General features: G+C 37.0%; 1 protein-coding gene across 1 annotated transcript; it reads left to right on the plus strand.

Annotated features, from left to right (window-relative positions):
• The first annotated feature begins 15488 nt into the window (after positions 1-15488).
• LOC121266873 (UPF0481 protein At3g47200-like) lies at positions 15489-17435 on the plus strand. Its single transcript, XM_041170717.1, has 2 exons — positions 15489-16386; positions 16480-17435. Exons 1-2 carry the CDS (start codon positions 15570-15572, stop codon positions 17100-17102), a joined length of 1440 nt encoding a protein of 479 aa, XP_041026651.1. The 5' UTR covers positions 15489-15569; the 3' UTR covers positions 17103-17435.
• Positions 17436-20052: the final 2617 nt, after the last annotated feature.

A 20052-nucleotide genomic window follows, 5' to 3' on the forward strand; every position in this document is an offset into this window, starting at 1 on the left:
TAGCATGAAACATCAATGTTAAGCCTAAATTTGTTATGCTTCGATGTTTCCTCTCAGCTTTGCCATTTTGTTATGGTGTTTTAGGGCAGGCAGATTGGTGGATGATGCCATGGTTTTGAAAATAAGTGATAAGGTTTTTGTCATTAAACTACCCACCTTCATCACTTTGAAAAAATTGTATTTTGGCATTAAACTGACAAGTAACCAGTTTATGGAATTGAATAAAAGCTTCAAACAATTCTGATTTATGCTTTAAGGGAATTAACCAAGAAACGTTGGTAGCCTCATCAATGAAAATAGCATAAAATATTAATTTCTCTCTAGGAGTGGGAACAGGTCCCCATAGATCACAATGTACTTTTGAGAAAGGAACATTGATATTATTTGTTCCAGGAAGAAAAGGCAATTTTGATGCTTTCCCCATTTGACAACTTGTACAAATTCCTATGGAATTTTGCTTAGAATCAAATGAAATAAGCTTATTGTTTCAAAGATAATCAATAACTGTAGAGTTTGGATGTCCCAGCCTCAAGTGCCAACTCTCTTTATTTGTTGTTCAAAATCTAGATGAGAAGTAGGTCTGTTTTTCTGGAAGAGTTGAAGCTGCAACATTAAAAACATATAGGCCCTTCTGTTTCCTCCCTGTTGCCACTGTCCTCTGTGTCATCCTGTCCTTTATCACAAAACCATTGCCATCAAACTCAAACTTTAATGGATAATCTGATGTTAACCTACTGACTGATAGCAAATCTTTCTTGATGTCAGGTACCACATAACATTATTTAACTGAAGTTTAGATGGGGTAGGACCAATTATGGCCTGACCAGTATGAGTAATAGGTAGGATTTTGCCATTTCCAACCATTATACCATCATGACCTATATAGGGAATCACAGAATGATGGGTACCTTGATTTGCTGTCATGTGATCAGTGGCTCCAGTGTTTGGATGCCAAGAGGCTTCTGCTGGTTCTTCTAACTTCATTGCTGCAAAACTTTGAGGAAGATTATCATTTGTAAATGAAAGATTAAATCTATCAAAACACTTCAAGGCTATGTGGTTTCTTTTATGACAGATTTGACAAACAAGTTCTTCTCTTGGTGCATGTTTGTTATTGCTAGAGCCTCGAGAGTTGTTGTGGGAAGCTTCGCCCTGATTGAAATCTCAAGAGGTATTGTTGGAGACTTGGCCCTGATAAGATGCTTTGGATCCATGTCAGTTTCCTTGAGCAAAACCTCGTCCCTTGGAAGTGAAGGAGCCAGACAGTTTCCTATTTTCGTAAGACTTCTGTCCATAGAACACCATTGATGCAAAAGGAGCATCAAGTTTGTACCTGTCAGCATAACTTTCAAGTAAGGTTACTAGCTCAGAGTATGAAGGGACAGGAGGCCTCATCATTGTGGCTGTAAAGACCTCAAAATCCTTGCCAAGACTATTGAGGAGCCACCAAGACTTTTTATGGTTAGAAACGGGCTTGCCAATAGCTGCAAGCTCATCACAAATGGTCTTGACTTTTCTAAGATAATCACTTAAGGAATCAGATCATTTGGTGATAGAGGTGAGTCGTTGCTTAAAAGCAAGACTTCGATTTGAGGATACTCTTGCAAAAGCATGAACAAGAGCATTCCAGACTTCTAAGGCAGTGTTTAATCCAAATACAATGCCTAAGACCTCTTCATAAAGTGTTGATGTGAGCCATCATTTGACCAACCTATCAGACCTGTGCCATTTGACAGAGTGGATGTGGCTGAGAAGTGGAGGACTCATCAAGGATGATTTGTGGTGGAGCTTGAATTTCACCATTGATGAATCCTTGGAGATCATAACTCTTTAGGTAAGTTCAGCATTTGGGTTTTCCATAGTAGAAAATTGTTAGAGTTAAGTTTAAGAGAGACATAGTTTGAAACATTTTATGAAACTGGGTATGGGTAGGGATCTGAATTATCAGAAGACACAAAAGATGATGATGAAGTCATTTTCGAAGAAAAAAAAGACAACACTCTCTGTCAATACGTTGTGGCTCTTGATACCATGAAGAAATATTGAGATGAAAACTATCTCACGCATTGAGATAGAGAAGGTGTATATTATTAACATATATAGGAAATTACAATTTGTTATGTAAGGAAGCTATAGACAAGTAAAGGAATTAAGTATGAGCTGAGATCAAGAAGAAAAATAAAACAGCCTAGTGCAAGTTTGGTTGTGCTTGACATCGGACAGAGGACCCGTGTGGTCTAGAAGGCACGCTGCTCTGCTTTGAGGAGAAAAAATAGAGGTTGGGCAATGGCTGTATTTGGTGGTTCACGGCGTCGTTGCACGACTTCATGTGGTGGTAATCACCTCTATTGGCCATGGGTGGTGTGGAGGACAGTGTAGTTGTGGAAGGAGGTGGTTCACTGAAACCGTGGGAGGAGGAGGTATGTTTTTAATGTGGTTTCCGATTGGTTCTGCTGCTACCCTCAAAGATGTCGGCAAGTGGTCGCTAAGTGGAGAAACTGGGCGGCACTATTTACTCCCTGTCGTGCATGGTGAGGTTGGGTCCTCTACTAGGCTATATCGATTCATAAGAGGGGGAGGGCAATGGTGGTTTCACGTTGAGTTTGTGATTGTTTCATTATGCAGCAACTTGGGTCTTCATGTTGGTTCAAAGGGAGGTGGTTCCGTGAGATGGGGTTGGCGGTGGTGGCTGGGTGGAGTTTTGGATGTGGGAGAGAGAGTCTTCATGATGCTGGGGTGGTGAACTTGGGGTGAGAGGTTGGTCTTTGATATCAAGCATGGGGCTTACGGTGATGCATTATGGTGATACGTGGGAAGGAGGAAAAATAAAACAAAGAGAGAAAAAAAAAATCAAGTGTTTTCTACGGGTTTGGGCTAGGTGTTACAAGAATACAGATTCAGAATCTCATGCCAACGTTTTCAGATGCCACAACATATCCCAATAGAGTACTGAACAAATTCAAATCTTTTCACATATTCAAAAACAGTTTCAGAACATTTTCTCATCACATGCACAAATTTTCATAAAATTCATATTCGTTCTTTTGCATAGTTCAAATACAGAATGCACAAAATTAATTCATGTCTACACCAATCATGACAAAAAATATTTTTTCATATACAACTTTTATGCGTATGTAAAACACATATCTGATATTGTTTTCAGATTTCTTTTCAAAACAAACATGCATGTTTTCAAAATCAGTCTCGTTTCAATTTTTTTCAAAGTCTAGTATAAGAACCCCGCTTACCTGGACTTCTTAACTTTTCAACAATTTTCCTCAATAATGCCGAACAAAAATTACTCGTCATCTACAAAATAATCATGTAATTTTCGTAAATCTCCAATCGAACACGTATCCCAATATTTAACCTGAAATACAAAATTATCATATTTTAATTCCTCAAAAACCTAAACATAACCCTAAAATACCATCACTTCCCTCCGACTATTAAACTCTAAGTTATTTCTAATAATGCATTCTAATATTTTTACTAATTACAATTGTGCCTATATAAAATACATAGCCAGTATAAAAATTCTCTTAACATAATTTGGTGACAGTTTGAAACTGTCACCATGACCATCACCTAATTTACGTCACAGAAAATAATTGGTGATGGTTTACTATTGAATTGTCACTAAAATATTTTTAGTGACGGTTGGAGGTATTTTGTTTGGTGTAATGTTCGAACGTTCCCTATTTTGTGACGGTTGAGATCTGTCACAGAAAATAATGTTCGGACATCCAATCTAACGTTCGAATGTCAACTTGATCGATTGGCGTTTGAATGTCAGAAGTTGACGTTCGTTGATTATAGTTCGAACGTATCATCTTTACATTTGAACGTTTATACATCTAAACGTTAACTGCAATAAATGTTTGAATCTCCGTTCGAACGTTAACGGATCATTGTTCGAACATAACAGGTATAAGGTTTGGACGTTAGTTCGAATGTTAACAAAAAAGTGTTCGAACGCAAGTGGTACGTTTGGAGGTTTGTTCGAACGTTAATCGTTTAAACATTTGAACGTTTTGTTCGTTTGAGGGTGAATACGTTCGAACGTTATGTTATAATTTTGTGTAATTACGTTTGAACGTTGGTTCGATTGTGAACCAATGTTCCAACATTTTTTATTTACATTCAAATGTACAGATCATAAATACTAATCTCATAAAATTAAAAAACATACCAATTGTATCATATTACACACCATCAATTAACAACTAACAATGTCTTATAAAATTTCAAAATTAGATATTAAAATTAGTTATATACACCAATAAAATTAATAAAATTAATTTCTTCTTCTTTCCTCGCCCACCGCGATTTTGTTGCAACATCATAACATGCTCCATTTGCACCATCATCTCCCGTTACACTTGCTCTTGGACTTCATTGCATATTCTTTCCTCCTGGTCTCTCTGTTGGTCCTGAAACGCGTCTCTAAATGAGATTTTCACTCTAAGAGAGACTCTACCTCATGTTTTCTCAACCTCATATACTCATTCTCGCGTCATGCAGTTTCTAAATCTTTGGTAAAATTATTAATTTGTGAAGTTGATGAGGTTGAGGAGGATGAACATCTATACTTGAAAGATCGTCCCAAATCTCTTGAGATAGTAGACTGCGGCCCGAGCATTTGCGTGAATATGTCTATATCACTAGGAGAGGATTCCCCAGAAGCTGACTGCATTTTCATCATTTTTTCCTGCAATTTGAAAGAAAACACACAATAAGTAACGTATTAATTATATTAATTATATTCACATGTTGCATAATTTATTTAACAAAATTAACACCGCTTACATAATTATCTGCAGCGGCATGATCCATCCACTCACTATGCTCATTAGGTGAGCCAGCATAGACATGAATGAGAGAAAAGTTTTCAGGATCATTATATTTCTAACAAAGCGACATTCGCAATTTTAAAAAGATAATGTTAGTAATTAAATAAAATAATATCAAAAAAATAAATGAATTCTATAATTTTTTAATTACCATTTTTTCAACACGACAGTGGAATGACCTTGAACCTGCACAATGGTGGACAGTCAGAGTGGATCTATTCTGTGCATTTGTAGAACTTAAGTGCTAAAAACTAATTAAGAATATTAATTGTAATATATAAACATATAATATATAGAATGAATATAAATGCAAATAATTAAAGGATATAAATCTAAAATACCTAAAAATCTGGAGATGCGAAAAGATCACAACACTTTCTCCAATTTTCTAACTTTATCTGCTAGAAATGGGATTGCACAGCCTCTTTCAACATCTCAAACTTTTTGAAGTGGTCATGAAATTGTCCCTTGTAACATCAGAATAGTGTAACTATCAACTCATTCACAGTTCTCAAATCCTCGCTACAGCCAAAGTCGAGGTCGAATTCATCCTAATAAGTAAATTAGGTCAAAAATATGATATACTAATCTAAGTGAAAAAAATGTACTCTCAAAGTAAATTCACCAATACACGATTTCGAATGTGCTCCTTAATCTCATTCAGAACTTCTCGCCATGAGCACACATAAAATGGAGCATAAACTCAAACTACTATATTAATATATGAGGAAAGCACTGCTGCACTATCATCCACTCCTCCAATGGAATTATCAGAAATGGTAATCTTGAATTTTTCATGCCTTCTATTTTTCTCAAGTGAGATGCCAAGTGTATAGTCACGACCGCGACGAGCAAATGCATCAGCTACATGATAATAGTATAATTATAATTATATAGTTACTACGACAAAAGTATTAATTATATTATTAATTATCAATGACATTTGCTTACTGGTAGGTGTCGACTGGCTGTTGTTCTCTTTGACCTTCAGGAGCGGATTCCTCGAGTGGGAAGTCCTCAATGGGTTCGAGACTTGGACTTGGTAGAAGAGGCATATTTCTTCGTTGTCGTTTTGGCGGCATCCTTGAAAATGATTAATTATATCAAAGAAAATTGATTGGAAGAAATTATGAAAAGTATAATATTCTATATGAATAAAATATTTAGTATTTTTATTCGTCATCTTTGGATGTATTTTCCATGCTTGTTTTTGAATCTCCCTCAATAACATCTTCGTCTTCATCATCAACATCTTCGTCTTCTTCTTCTGACACTTCTTCTTCTTCTTCTTCCTCACTTGAATTGAGTGATCAATTAATATGGACAGGTCGAGATGGATGGGTGGGACATCATCTCTGCACAAGGGGAGCAAGTCGAGTGCACCGTGATCAACAAACAAGTTAATACCCTTTCCATCTTCTTGGTAGGCCTCTACAATCCGAGTGTCATCTTCATCTCCACTATTCTCGTAATCTGCACTCATTCCTGCTTCATATATATTTCGAGGGACAAATTTTTGTACGACTCAGCAAATTATCTCTCCATTATCTTCATCAGTGCTTTTCATTGGATCAATCAAATAATAGACTTGGGTAGCTTGACAAGCCAATACGAATGGATCATTTTCATACCCTTTAGATGCAGTATTGACATTCGTAAAGTGATTATCCCTGTGTATCAAAACCCGACCACTGCCTAGATCCCACCAATCACATTTAAAGACATATGTTATAGACTCACCCAGATATTTCAATCCGATAATATCACTTATGACACCATAATAGTTAATATCATATGTTCCATGACTCCCTCAACCAACACACCATAGTTTTGAGTCTTTCTATTACATCCACGATCCAGAGTATGGAATTTATAACCTCAAACCATGCATGCAGTGTATCGAAGTGCTCTATTTGAGGGACCACGGCCAATGCATAGAATTCAGGAGAAATTGATCCGGGATCACGGGCATGTTGTTCCAAAATATAACAATTGAAGTAGTATATATTTATTAAAAGTTACCCAGAGTTAAAAGTTTCAAAATGTAACATATATATAATTTTAGTTCATACACGTTGTTCAAACCATCCGAAAAATTCTTCCTCGTGTCTTGCCTCTATATTCTCTACGCCTTACGTTCTAAGTTTGTCCATGTGCTTATTGTATATAAGTGCAAAAGAATATTATTTTGAGTACAAAAGTTATAGTTAAATTTGAAGAAACTAGAATTATTTGAAACATGCGACGACATACCTGATATAGTCATCAATCTCCCGACAATTATTTAGCATATACTACTGAACTTTACCCAACTCTCCATCAATTAAATCATAATCCGTTTGTGCACCCAAGGGTCATACAATCTGGAAAAACACTGATAGCTCACAAGAAGGAGCAAGATCAGCATTTTGCTCTTGACGATTAAATCATGTCTGAACACCACGAAGATATAGAGAGCAAAATGTTAACCCATTCATCTTGTATATAAGTCTCTGCTATTGACCCCTCAGCTATGGCTTTATTCCTAACAGTGCACTTCAGTTGATCCAAATATCTTTCATTTGGATACATCCAACGGAACCGCACCGGCCCACCCAACAGTACCTCCTGGGGTAAATGTATTGCTAAATGGACCATGACATCAAAAAATGATAGTGAAAAGATCTGCTCGTATTTATATAGTATAGTAGCATGTCTTCTTCCATTTTTTGCAATATATCTCGATTTATTACTCGAGCATGCAAATCCTTAAAAAACATACAGAGTTCGGATATAGTGACACGTACATTAGATGTCAGCTTTCCACGAATTCCCACTAGTAATAACTTATGCAAAAATACGTGAAAGTCATGACTTTTCAATCTACTAATTTTCCAGTCATCAGGGCTCACGCATTTATCGATATTTGAAGCATAACCATCTGACAACTTCACACCTTGCAACCATTTGCAGAAGTCCATCATCTCCTTCCTCATCATCGTAAAACAGGCACGCGGTATGACCATCCTATTGCCTTCCACCCGCAAATGTAGATTATGTTTAATTCTCATTCTTTCAAGATCTTTCCTCGTCTTGATCGTATCATTCGTCTTTTTGTTAATGCTCATTAATGTACCTAGTATATTATCATAGATATTCTTTTCTATGTGCATTACATCCAAACTATGTTGTAACATGCAGGACGACCAATACGGCAAGTCAAAAGATTACTACGCTTTGTCCAATTTAATTCTACTGCGCCTCGTTTTCTTTTGTTCTTCCCTGAACTTTACCAACATTGTTTGCTCTAACATGTACCGGTTGTTCCACTATCTCTTCCCCAGACAACTCATTTGGTGCAATTCTGTCCTCTACTCTCCCATCAAACTTAGCACATTCTCTTCTCCATGCATGATTTGCAGGTAGATAACGTCGATGACCCATGAAACACAATTTTTGAGAATATTTTAACCACTCACTAGCAATTTCTTTATTACACGTCGGACACGCTAACTTCCTTTTAGTACTCTAGCCGAAAAGATTCCCATATACCGAAAGTCATTTATCGTCCACACTACCGCAATATCCATTTGAAAAGATGTCGACGTGGATGCATCATAAGTTCTTACGCTTGTTTCTCATAACTCTTTCAGCTCTTTAATTAACGGCTGCATGAATATGTCAATGTCATTCCTAGGTGATCTCAGGTCGAGGATAAGTAAAGTTAACAAAAAGTTGGGCGCCTTCATGCACCTCCATGGTGGAAGATTGTATGGAATCAACACTATGGGCCAAGTGCTATAACTTGTACTCATATTCCCAAAAAGGTTGAATCCATCGGTTGTGAGTCTCAAGCGCACGTTCCGAGCTTCTATTCCAAACTCTAGGTATTGATTATCGAAAGATTGACATGCAAGTGAGTCAGCTAGGTGCCTCATATATGCGTCATCCTTAACTTTTTTCTCCTCGTGCCACCTCATATCGTGAGTTGTTTCCTTACACATATAGTCTTTGCAACCTAGGTCTCAAGGGAAAATATTACAACATCTTAACCGGCACGTTTTTCTTACCCTTCCACCTCGACTCTCCGCATACAGGACATGCTTGTTTCTTCTCGTTCTCTTTCCAGAATAAAACACAATCATTCTTTCATGCATGTATGAACTTATACTCAAACCCTAATCCATTTATCAACTGTTTTGTTTCATAAAAGTTATTCAGCAATGTAGACCCTTCAAGAAGCACCTCATTAAATAAGTTCAATAACATGTTTATTGCTTTCGTTGACATCCCACACAATGACTTAATGTGAACAACCACATAATAAACGACATTTTGGAATGTTTTGTACAGCCTGGATAAAGATCGCGCTTTGTATCTTCCTACACTGTAGCGAAATTTTCAGAATCAGTCTCTTGTCCACTTGAGGCATTGTCGTCAACCTCATCCATAAACATTCCAGCTCCAATATCACCCAACATCTCATCCATCTCATCTTGCTTATAATCATCATCCATGTGCTACAAATAATTCAGATGAATGAACAATACATCCGCTGACTGTTCATACGGCTCACCATGCAGTACCCACCGGGTATACCCCATATCCATACCGTTCACAAATATATGACTTTCAACTTCATCCAACCTTATCGCACATAAATTTTTACACCCTCAACGTGGATATTTAATGTAACCACGACTATCAACAGAGGCTCGAGCAAAATCAATGAAGGTTCTTACTCCACGCGCATAGGGTACGTAATCATTTCCAAGTCTATCGTCTAGACACATCCAACTTTTGTCTATTTCTAAAAACATATATCTATTAGTAAGACGTACATAAAAAATTCATATGCATGTCATACTCCAATTCCCATTGCTTTCTTTATAAGGTAGTTGGTCATATCTCATTCGAGATTATATTATCCATATTGTACAAATCTCATCACTCTACTACTTTCCACGTTAGTAGAAATTTCAGTTGCACCTCCTCATAGTTCTCCAAGTATACATGTTCACATAGAGGGATTACGACCCTTCGAACAATATACCTGAAGAACAGTAGAGGAGACACTGAAACTTCATATTAAATATGAAAAGTAGTAGTAACTATACGTTCCAACGTGTATTTGAGCCATCATGTTCGAACATTTATCATATTATGTTCGAATGCTCATACTAGATAATCTAACGTGCGAACATAATAATCAAAATGTTCGCACGTATAAGCTTATCCTCCGAACGTTAAATTTTACATTCGAAAGTGTACCAGAAATAATTTAGATTAGAATACGTATAAGCAGATGTATGTACTTCTGCATTATCTACTAGTCCAGTTGACCGGTCAGGGGCTGGGGATACTGATGAGGAGGATGGCGACTGAGATGAGGATTTCTACATCCTCACTGGGATTGACCGAGACAGAATCGATAGGAAGAACTCCTTTAGCCAGGTACAGCTCCTCTCTTTTTCCGCATATTGCATCTTATTATTGCAACAAATGTGAATCCTATGGGACATAAGGCCACATTTAGCTGGAAACGAGCACAGTTCCTAATGCAAGTGGCACGTGGAGACCCCATCGACTTGGCACTTCGTATTTTTTAGAGGATCCGTTACAAGGTGAGCGTCGTCTCTACGGACAACCTCTCATTTGGAGTCCTTATTACCAAGCTATTACTGGCCCAGGGTGCGCAACCCATGGTGGAGGACTGGAGGACAGACCAGATGAGCCTCATCGACATTACCACACACCGTCGAATCGTTAGACTGGAGAAAGGGCATGCTCGTCGTCAGCCTGGCCCTGGACCAGATCTTGTTCCTCCGATCTAGTCTTAGCCCGGTATTGGGAGTACTAATCAGTCGCCGACGGGTACATCTATGAGAGATGCGCAGCCTACTTGGGTTGATGCGATGGTCTAAAATATTACTGCGCACATCGATCGAAAGATCGAGTTAGTAGAACAGAGTGTTGGAGATTTTGTCGCCGATGTTCTCCATCGGATAGATATCCTAAACACAAAGGTCAATGCATTGACTGAAAATTTTAATAAATATGTAACCAACAAGTTTTGAGTATTTTGTACTTTATTTTTATCATATGTAATGAACACTATTATTATTTAATATATCTATTATTTTTGAATTTCCATTCACAATCTTTTTTAATGTTAACTTATACAACTTTTATCAACTGTTTTGTTTCATAAAAGTTATTCAGCAATGTAGACCCTTCAAGAAGCACCTCGTTAAATAAGTTCAATAACATGTTTATTGCTTTCGTTGACATCCCACACAATGACTTAATGTGAAGCAACCACATAATAAACGACATTTTGGAATGTTTTGTACAGCCTGGATAAAGATCGCGCTTTGCATCTTCCTACACTGTAGCGAAATTTTCAGAATCAGTCTCTTGTCCACTTGAGGCATTGTCGTCAACCTCATCCATAAACATTCCAGCTCCAATATCACCCAACATCTCATCCATCTCATCTTGCTTATAATCATCATCCATGTGCTACAAATAATTCAGATGAATGAACAATACATCCGCTGACTGTTCATACGGCTCACCATGCAGTACCCACCGGGTATACCCCATATCCATACCGTTCACAAATATATGACTTTCAACTTCATCCAACCTTATCGCACATAAATTTTTACACCCTCAACGTGGATATTTAATGTAACCACGACTATCAACAGAGGCCCGAGCAAAATCAATGAAGGTTCTTACTCCACGCGCATAGGGTACGTAATCATTTCCAAGTCTATCGTCTAGACACATCCAACTTTTGTCTATTTCTAAAAACATATATCTATTAGTAAGACGTACATAAAAAATTCATATGCATGTCATACTCCAATTCCCATTGCTTTCTTTATAAGGTAGTTGGTCATATCTCATTCGAGATTATATTATCCATATTGTACAAATCTCATCACTCTACTACTTTCCACGTTAGTAGAAATTTCGGTTGCACCTCCTCATAGTTCTCCAAGTATACATGTTCACATAGAGAGATTATGACCCTTCGAACAATATACCTGAAGAACAGTAGAGGAGACACTGAAACTTCATATTAAATATGAAAAGTAGTAGTAACTATACGTTCCAACGTGTATTTGAGCCATCATGTTCGAACATTTATCATATTATGTTCGAATGCTCATACTAGATAATCTAACGTGCGAACATAATAATCAAAATGTTCGCACGTATAAGCTTATCCTCCGAACGTTAAATTTTACATTCGAAAGTGTACCAGAAATAATTTAGATTAGAATACGTAATATGCTTCATAATATTAATATTGCTCAATTTTTTTCTTTCTTTCAGGATATGGTTCATCTTCTGACTACTAGGAAAAGGGAAGGAACAATAGAGGACACGTCTCGAATCGGGGCTCGAACCGTGATGTCTGAACGAGAAGTCATGATTAACCACTTTCACGAACTCGTATGGGAGCAGAAGAGTGTTCGAGAGGTGTTCGTTACGAGAGGTTGGATGAGTTCAAGAGTTTTATATACAGATGTGCTCCATGCCTAAGGATGCATCCTCTCACACTTTGACAGTACGGGGTGTTTAGTTCGAGATCTTGGCGGATGTCATCGCTGAGCTTTTCGAGATCAGTCGCGTAGCTGAGATATCAACTGCAGGAGATGCTCAACCTATGGATGGATCCCGAGTGGATGCAGATGTATGTACTTCTGCATTATCTACTAGTCCAGTTGACCGGTCAGGGGCTGGGGATACTGATGAGGAGGATGGCGACTGAGATGAGGATTTCTACATCCTCACTGGGACTGACCGAGACAGAATCGATAGGAAGAACTGCTTTAGCCAGGTACAGCTCCTCTCTTTTTCCGCATATTGCATCTTATTATTGCAACAAATGTGAATCCTATGGGACATAAGGCCACATTTAGCTGGAAACGAGCACAGTTCCTAATGCAAGTGGCACGTGGAGACCCCATCGACTTGGCACTTCGTATTTTTTAGAGGATCCGTTACAAGGTGAGCGTCGTCTCTACGGACAACCTCTCATTTGGAGTCCTTATTACCAAGCTATTACTGGCCCAGGGTGCGCAACCCATGGAGGACTGGAGGACAGACCAGATGAGCCTCATCGACATTACCACACACCGTCGAATCGTTAGACTGGAGAAAGGGCATGCTCGTCGTCAGCCTGGCCCTGGACCAGATCTTGTTCCTCCGATCTAGTCTTAGCCCGGTATTGGGAGTACTAATCAGTCGCCGACGGGTACATCTATGAGAGATGCGCAGCCTACTTGGGTTGATGCGATGGTCTAAAATATTACTGCGCACATCGATCGAAAGATCGAGTTAGTAGAACAGAGTGTTGGAGATTTTGTCGCCAATGTTCTCCATCGGATAGATATCCTAAACACAAAGGTCAATGCATTGACTGAAAATTTTAATAAATATGTAACCAACAAGTTTTGAGTATTTTGTACTTTATTTTTATCATATGTAATGAACACTATTATTATTTAATATATCTATTATTTTTGAATTTCAATTCACAATCTTTTTTAATGTTAACTTATACAACTTTAATATTAAATCATTACATTTCAATTCTCAATATTTATCCAAGTCAGGTTCCGATCCAGGTTCCAAACTGAAAACTGGATGAACAATACTACTCGATATTCTCCGGCCTATATATTACAACTCCTATCAAAGAAATTAGCTAGGTGATAATGTACCGTTCTCTTTTTTTAAAATTACGGAGAATGCATGAGGTGCAAATTTTAAATTCAAATGAGAACAATTCACGCACGACAAAAACTTTCGGATCGAGTCCGCAAATGCATGTTGTAGTATTGTCTTTTGTCTTAATTAATTGAGAGCAATATAGACAGCGCTTTTCCTAGTCCTAATATAAAGGAATTTATAAGCCAATAGCCTAATGGCTTGATTACATATGGTCAGTTCTTCAAATAGAAAACTTGTATTTAAAACTCCACTCCTTTTGTATAATATATTTATATTAAGAAATTTATAAGGCACGCGACTGGTGTTAACTCAATTTTCGTATCTAGAATCACGTGCATGTGCGTCAGCTTACTTCTGGGACACTGGGCTTATTTAGTTACAAAAATTATCACATCTCATCTTATATAATAATTATAATTTTTTAAATTTTTTACGTAAAATATAATAAATAATTTAAATTTTTTAAATTTTAAAATAAAAATAATATTAAAAAATTTTATTTAATTTTTTCACTATTATAAATATTTTGATATGTATAGTTAGAGAGAAAACAAAGCGGTACAACTATCACGTGATGTATGCTTGATGCAATGATAAAGCTAGGGCTCAATACTAAACTTGCTGTGGTAATGAAGACTTCTTTCGTGTTATTCAAAATAAATAAATAAATAATTCCTTTCGTGTTTGCTAGTTGGGCAAATAGTTCTTGATATTCTTGTCAGTAAAAGAAAAAAGAAATTCCATAAGTGTCTTAACGTTTAGATCAAGATCATCAGCACGATACCTCGTGTAACATGTTTTTCTGATCCTTTATTTCTTGGAAGGATGCACGATGACGGGTGGGAATTGCTTTAGTTGATCAGTAATATTAGATATAATCATAGATTGTATAAATATTATAATATATTTTTATTAAAAAAATAAGATTTATTATTAAAATATTAATTTTTTATACAATTTTTTTTTATTTATTATTTTTTAAATGAATACACAACTCTTACATATTCTATAACTATTATTTCTCTTGATAGATCAAGCCAACGAATATCATAAGTAAATTACTACTCGTACGCTGACATCGTTAAATTAGAGCCGTAAAGCAAGCTAGTAACTAATGCTTGATTCCTAACTTGGCACATTAATAAAGTTCGAGTAATGCTATGTTTACTAATTTATATTATTCATTTTATTTCCTCGACATGACACTATAACGAGGTACTACGTAATTTATTAAAAAAGTTAAAATTTAAAATACAAAATAAAAGGGTAAAGGAAATATCGGATTTTAGACTTTCTTTTTTGTGTTTTTTAGTGCTGTTTTATATAAATTTGAATATATATTTTTAAAGTTCTTATTTAATAAACACATGGCATCACATCAAATAACAAAGTTAGACATATAAATTAGATGGCATAATATGAAACATGATTCACCAAATTAGGAAATGTTTATGTGATTAACCCTCATTATTAATTGGTACTCATTTCGGAGAAAACGATGATACTTTTTCTTTTCTAATCAAGGACGAGAGTACGTGATAGGGATGCTAGCAAAATAAATATATTAACTAATCAAGGGGGATTTATGCTTTAAACTGTAAAGGCAGTCTGGATTCTGGACAACACATGATTGCAATCTATATATCGAAGTAATTATATAAAGTAAATTTAGAAATGGTTTATCAAATTCGTTAGATTCAGTTTATAATAAAATTAATTTTATAATTTGACTTATCATATTAAATTATATTAATTTATAAATTTATTTTTTTATAATTTTTTTTATGATCAAATATTTTCCCGTGAGAACACAGTGTGAAAAGGGGTTAAGCGTAATTTTATTATTTGTCCTCAGCCTAGTATAAAGTACTTCATTAGTACCGGAACATTAATGGTACCAAATATCTCACTTGCTTGGGTGCACGTAGGCGCAAATACGTACGTACAGACGCCAAGGCCGGAAGTGGGGAGCATGTTATTTCAATGGAGGGGTTGCTTTCGAAAAAGGTTAATGTTGTCATAACTGAAGCTGGTGAAACAAGCAGAGGCCGCGACAATTCCGGCCTGCGGAGGCGGATCCTTGAAATCGGCGAGGAAGCCAGCGAGCTGAAAAAAAAGAGGTTTGAGAAACTGCGGAAATCAAAACCAGATCATCCCAGTATTAATACGCCAAATGGAGGTCAAAAGGCCACACCAAAAATACAAAAGGTTCCGCTGTTGCTGCAAGATCACAAACATTTCGACAAGTATTTCAAGCCAAGGATAGTTGCAATCGGTCCTATCCATCATGGTGAGCCAAAATACGAGCCAGCAGAGGCGTACAAGCTTAGAATGGCGTACTCCTTCGTCGAAGACAGTCGTACAAAAGATGAGATTTTGTACGACATTGTTGAGAAGAACATCGAGCAACTGAGGCAGTGCTTCGACGACAAGGTGACCGAGAAATATAGCGATCAGGCCCTCGCCTGGATGCTGTTTGTGGACGGGTGTGCAATATTACAGTCCATCCATTGTGCTGTTAGCAATAACTGCAAAGACTGGACAATGAAATACGATCTGATGGCCTTTACGAAACAGGATTTATTCCTGTTGGAGAATCAACTTCCTTATCAGCTCCTTGTGGATTTGATGAATTCCAGCGCAAAGATAGCTGAATTGGAGAAGTGCATCACAATCTTCATCAATCAGCAGGCCGTATACAGTAAGTCGCAGCCGAGCCAGAATGGATTACCGACTACGGAAAGGCCAATCCATCTTCTCGATCTCCTCCGGACGAAAATCATGAAAGGCAATCCACAAAGTACTAACGGCCCCATGAAAGCTGGCGACAAAAGCCAAAGTACGAAGCAATCATTTCTCGGTCTTCTGAGCTGGAAACGTCTTCTATGGGAAAGTGATGACAGCAAGCAGAACGGGGAACGATTAAAGTTGACTTATCGCAACGTGGAGGAGCTTAGAGCAGCAGGAATCTATATGAACTGCAATGATAGTGATGATCCCTTGACAACAATACGTTTTAATAGATTACTCGGTTTCTACCCGGGATACCTCTGGCTTTCTCCAATAACAGTTGATGACGGAATGGGGCCCAAGTTCTTGAATTTGATAGCCTACGAGATGTGTCCGGATTTCTACAACAAGTTCGAGATCACCTCATACATATTATTCCTGGATTCACTCATTGATAACATCAAAGACGTAATGGAGTTGAGGAATAAGGGAATACTCAAGAACTGCCTTGGCAGCGACAAGGAAGTGGCTCGACTCTTCAATGAGATCGGCACCGACTTGATTCCTGACCCCGACGCATATGGTGATGTCAAAGATGCCATTCAGAGACACTACGATGCTACGTGCATGAACTGGATTGCTGAAGCCTTCCACGAGCATTTCAGAAGCCCCTGGGCAATCATGGCTTTTTCGGCCGCCATAATAGTACTCAGCCTAACTTTCATACAGACTTGGTTCGCATTCAAAGAAGACAGAGGTAATTCCCGACCCCGAGTTCGGCGCTAGTTGCGAGTTGATCACCATCATGCATGCATCGTGAAAATAATTTTTATGATTTGGAGAGAGGCATATAAATATAACAGATACATTTTATCATTTAAATCTACAAGATCTACCTATTATACTTATTTCTCTTTAAGTTATAAAATATATTTGAAAAAAAAAAAACTTATAAAGTCCGCGCTAGTTCACGTAGCTCTTTTGAATTACATGCATCCTGCAACGACCATGTCGTTTGCAGTGTCTTGGCATTTTAAATAAATATGAAGTTTAAATAAGTGAGGAGCTGTGTGGAGTACTGTATGATCTGGTATTAATTATTGATTTGTACGTGTAGTGCTTACTACTACGCTTATAAAGTAAGATAAAGTTGTAATTATTATCATGTCTGAAACAGTTTGCGTTGAAATAATTTGAATGATCATGAAGTCCGGGCTTGATTATATATGCATGCATGGGATCCCCACACACGAGGCGTGGCCGGGCTTGATTATGTATGCATCTAATCAATGTATTTCTTAATTAAAGATATATAATATAATAAGAGATCAGTACTAATTCCTTATAATTGTCTATTAATATGCATGTTGTAAATTATGTTATCCATGATCCCAAACTAGTTATAATTACTTTTGTATGCAATAATATTGCCAAACAAGCTTGCAACATATATCTACAAAGCCTTTCATATTAAACATTAATTTCAAGCAAAAAAACAAGAAATATATAGTAGAATTAATAAAAGAGAGCGTTTTTTATCCAATAAAAAAAACATAAGTATTAAAATAATTAAAAGGCCAGTACGTACTTGATATTCGATGAGCGAATGTACATGATAAGTAATATTTTCAGAGGATAATTCGATGAGCATAAAAATTAAAAGAGAACTGTTATGCACAACTTAATGTACACCGCACACTTTTTTTTTATTTTATTTTTTTTGTCAGACCCATCACATCTATCTTAATTATTTCAATCTCTCTATCCTCAATATCTTTCACTGAATCTCATCTCTCTCTCATTGACCTCTCTCTCTCCTTAAGCTCTCTCTCTCTCCTCAAGTTCTCTCTCTCTTCGCTCTCTCTCTCCTCTCAAACTCTCCCTCTCATCGAGCTCGAGCTCTATCTCTCATTGAGCTCTCTCTCCTCAAGCTCTTTCTCTCCTGAGTATAGTTTTGGATTGATTCGATTTTCACTTTATTGTTTTTATCAGATTTTCTATACACAAGGCAAAAAACATTGAGAATCTGAAGTCGGTTTTTGTATTTTTATATTTAATTGATGAACTCGATCTGCTACATCAAGTGAGTGGTGTAGAATTTATAAACGGCTGATTAGGATATTTACTCAAATTAAAATAGCTTAGTTAATATCGCCTGAAGGCCATGCGCGCAGTAATTACCTTTGAAAATTAATGAAAAAGAATCAAGTATATGTGCACTTTTAAAAAAAGAAATTCACGAGAAGTTCTTCTTAATTATGTACGTCAGATTTTCATAATTAAAAGGTGTAAAGCCTTATTTTTCTACTCTATACAGACTGATGATAATAAAGAAAATATCAGCTCCCAATGAATTCATACTTTCCTCGTTCGAATTCAAATTTAGAAGTACCAGTTTTTTTTTTATTATTATAAAAATTAAATAAATAGAGACAAATTCCGACACCATTAGCCCCAAAAAAATCGAGCCGTCATTGTAAGTAATAATTGAGCTATTCTTACAAAATTAAGAATGTGTTTGGATAAGATGACTCTATTACTATTTAATATTTTATTATTATTTTTTAATCTATTTTTTATTACTATTCACGTATCATCTAAAATTACCTTACTTTCTACTTATTAGATCGATCCAGACCTGAAACTTGAAAGCCAGCCCGGGCTTTTTGGCTTTGCGATAAACCATGCATGTTGGTGGAGAGTGGGCTGTTGAGGCCACTGGCCGGTGGTGCACGTACCTCAGACTCAGAGAGAGTTAAACTAAAAAAAAAAAACAAACTTTTAAAATCAAATCTGAAACATATGAAGTCCACTATAACTCTGATCTCTTAGCTCTCTTATCTTCTTCTGTTTCACTCTACACTCAAACAAGGCAAAATATCTCAGTATATATATAGAGAGACGATTCGGAGGTCCATTGCATAAGCATGAATGACCTCATAATTGAGTAGCACTGAAGTCCACTTTTACGGCCACCGTTTTTCATGAATTTTAATTACGGCCACCGCCTTTGAGAGGCTTCTCCCAGCTGTCTCAAGTTTACATCATCATAAAATCCCCCCCCCCCCCCCCCCCCCCCCCCCCCCCCCCCCCCCCCCCCCCCCCCCTCCCGGCCTCCCCTGGGATCGGCTTTTTTCTTTCATCGCTTAGAATAGCATACGTACCATTAATGATAGCGGTAATTTATAAAAGGATGAAAGTTTGGACGAAGGGCGCGCGCACACATACTGTTGAGAATCAGAAGAACATCGAGTGCGCAACTTCTGAGGCAGTACGGCTTCTACGTATGAGAAGGCCGTGACCAAGTAGCACTGACCGCCATGAAGTATATATGATTAGGATTGAGCTCGAACTCTGACGGAGTTGGAGTAGTACTTTCTAACCTCCGACTGGAGGAAAAATTTTACTCAAACTCCGACTCCGAACGGAAGGTTGGAGTTCCAAACTCTGATCGGAACTCCGAACGGAGGCTGGAGCTCCGCACGGAGGTCGGAACTCCGAACGGAGTATTGGGCTAACTCAAGGACCTTTTCTGACTTCTAGGCTCACCAAATCCCATTTTCGAACTAGTAAAAAAAATATTGAAAAATAATAAATAAACTTAAACATAATAGTTCAAAAACTAAATAACATGTAGCCATAAGTTATAACAGTCTCATTTATTACAACACTAAATACTGACTTAGAGATAACCACATAAACACTAAACAATAAACACTATAAACAATTAACAACA

Source organism: Juglans microcarpa x Juglans regia, chromosome 5S (assembly GCF_004785595.1).
Source record: "Juglans microcarpa x Juglans regia isolate MS1-56 chromosome 5S, Jm3101_v1.0, whole genome shotgun sequence".
In the NCBI taxonomy this organism is placed as follows: Eukaryota; Viridiplantae; Streptophyta; class Magnoliopsida; order Fagales; family Juglandaceae; genus Juglans; species Juglans microcarpa x Juglans regia.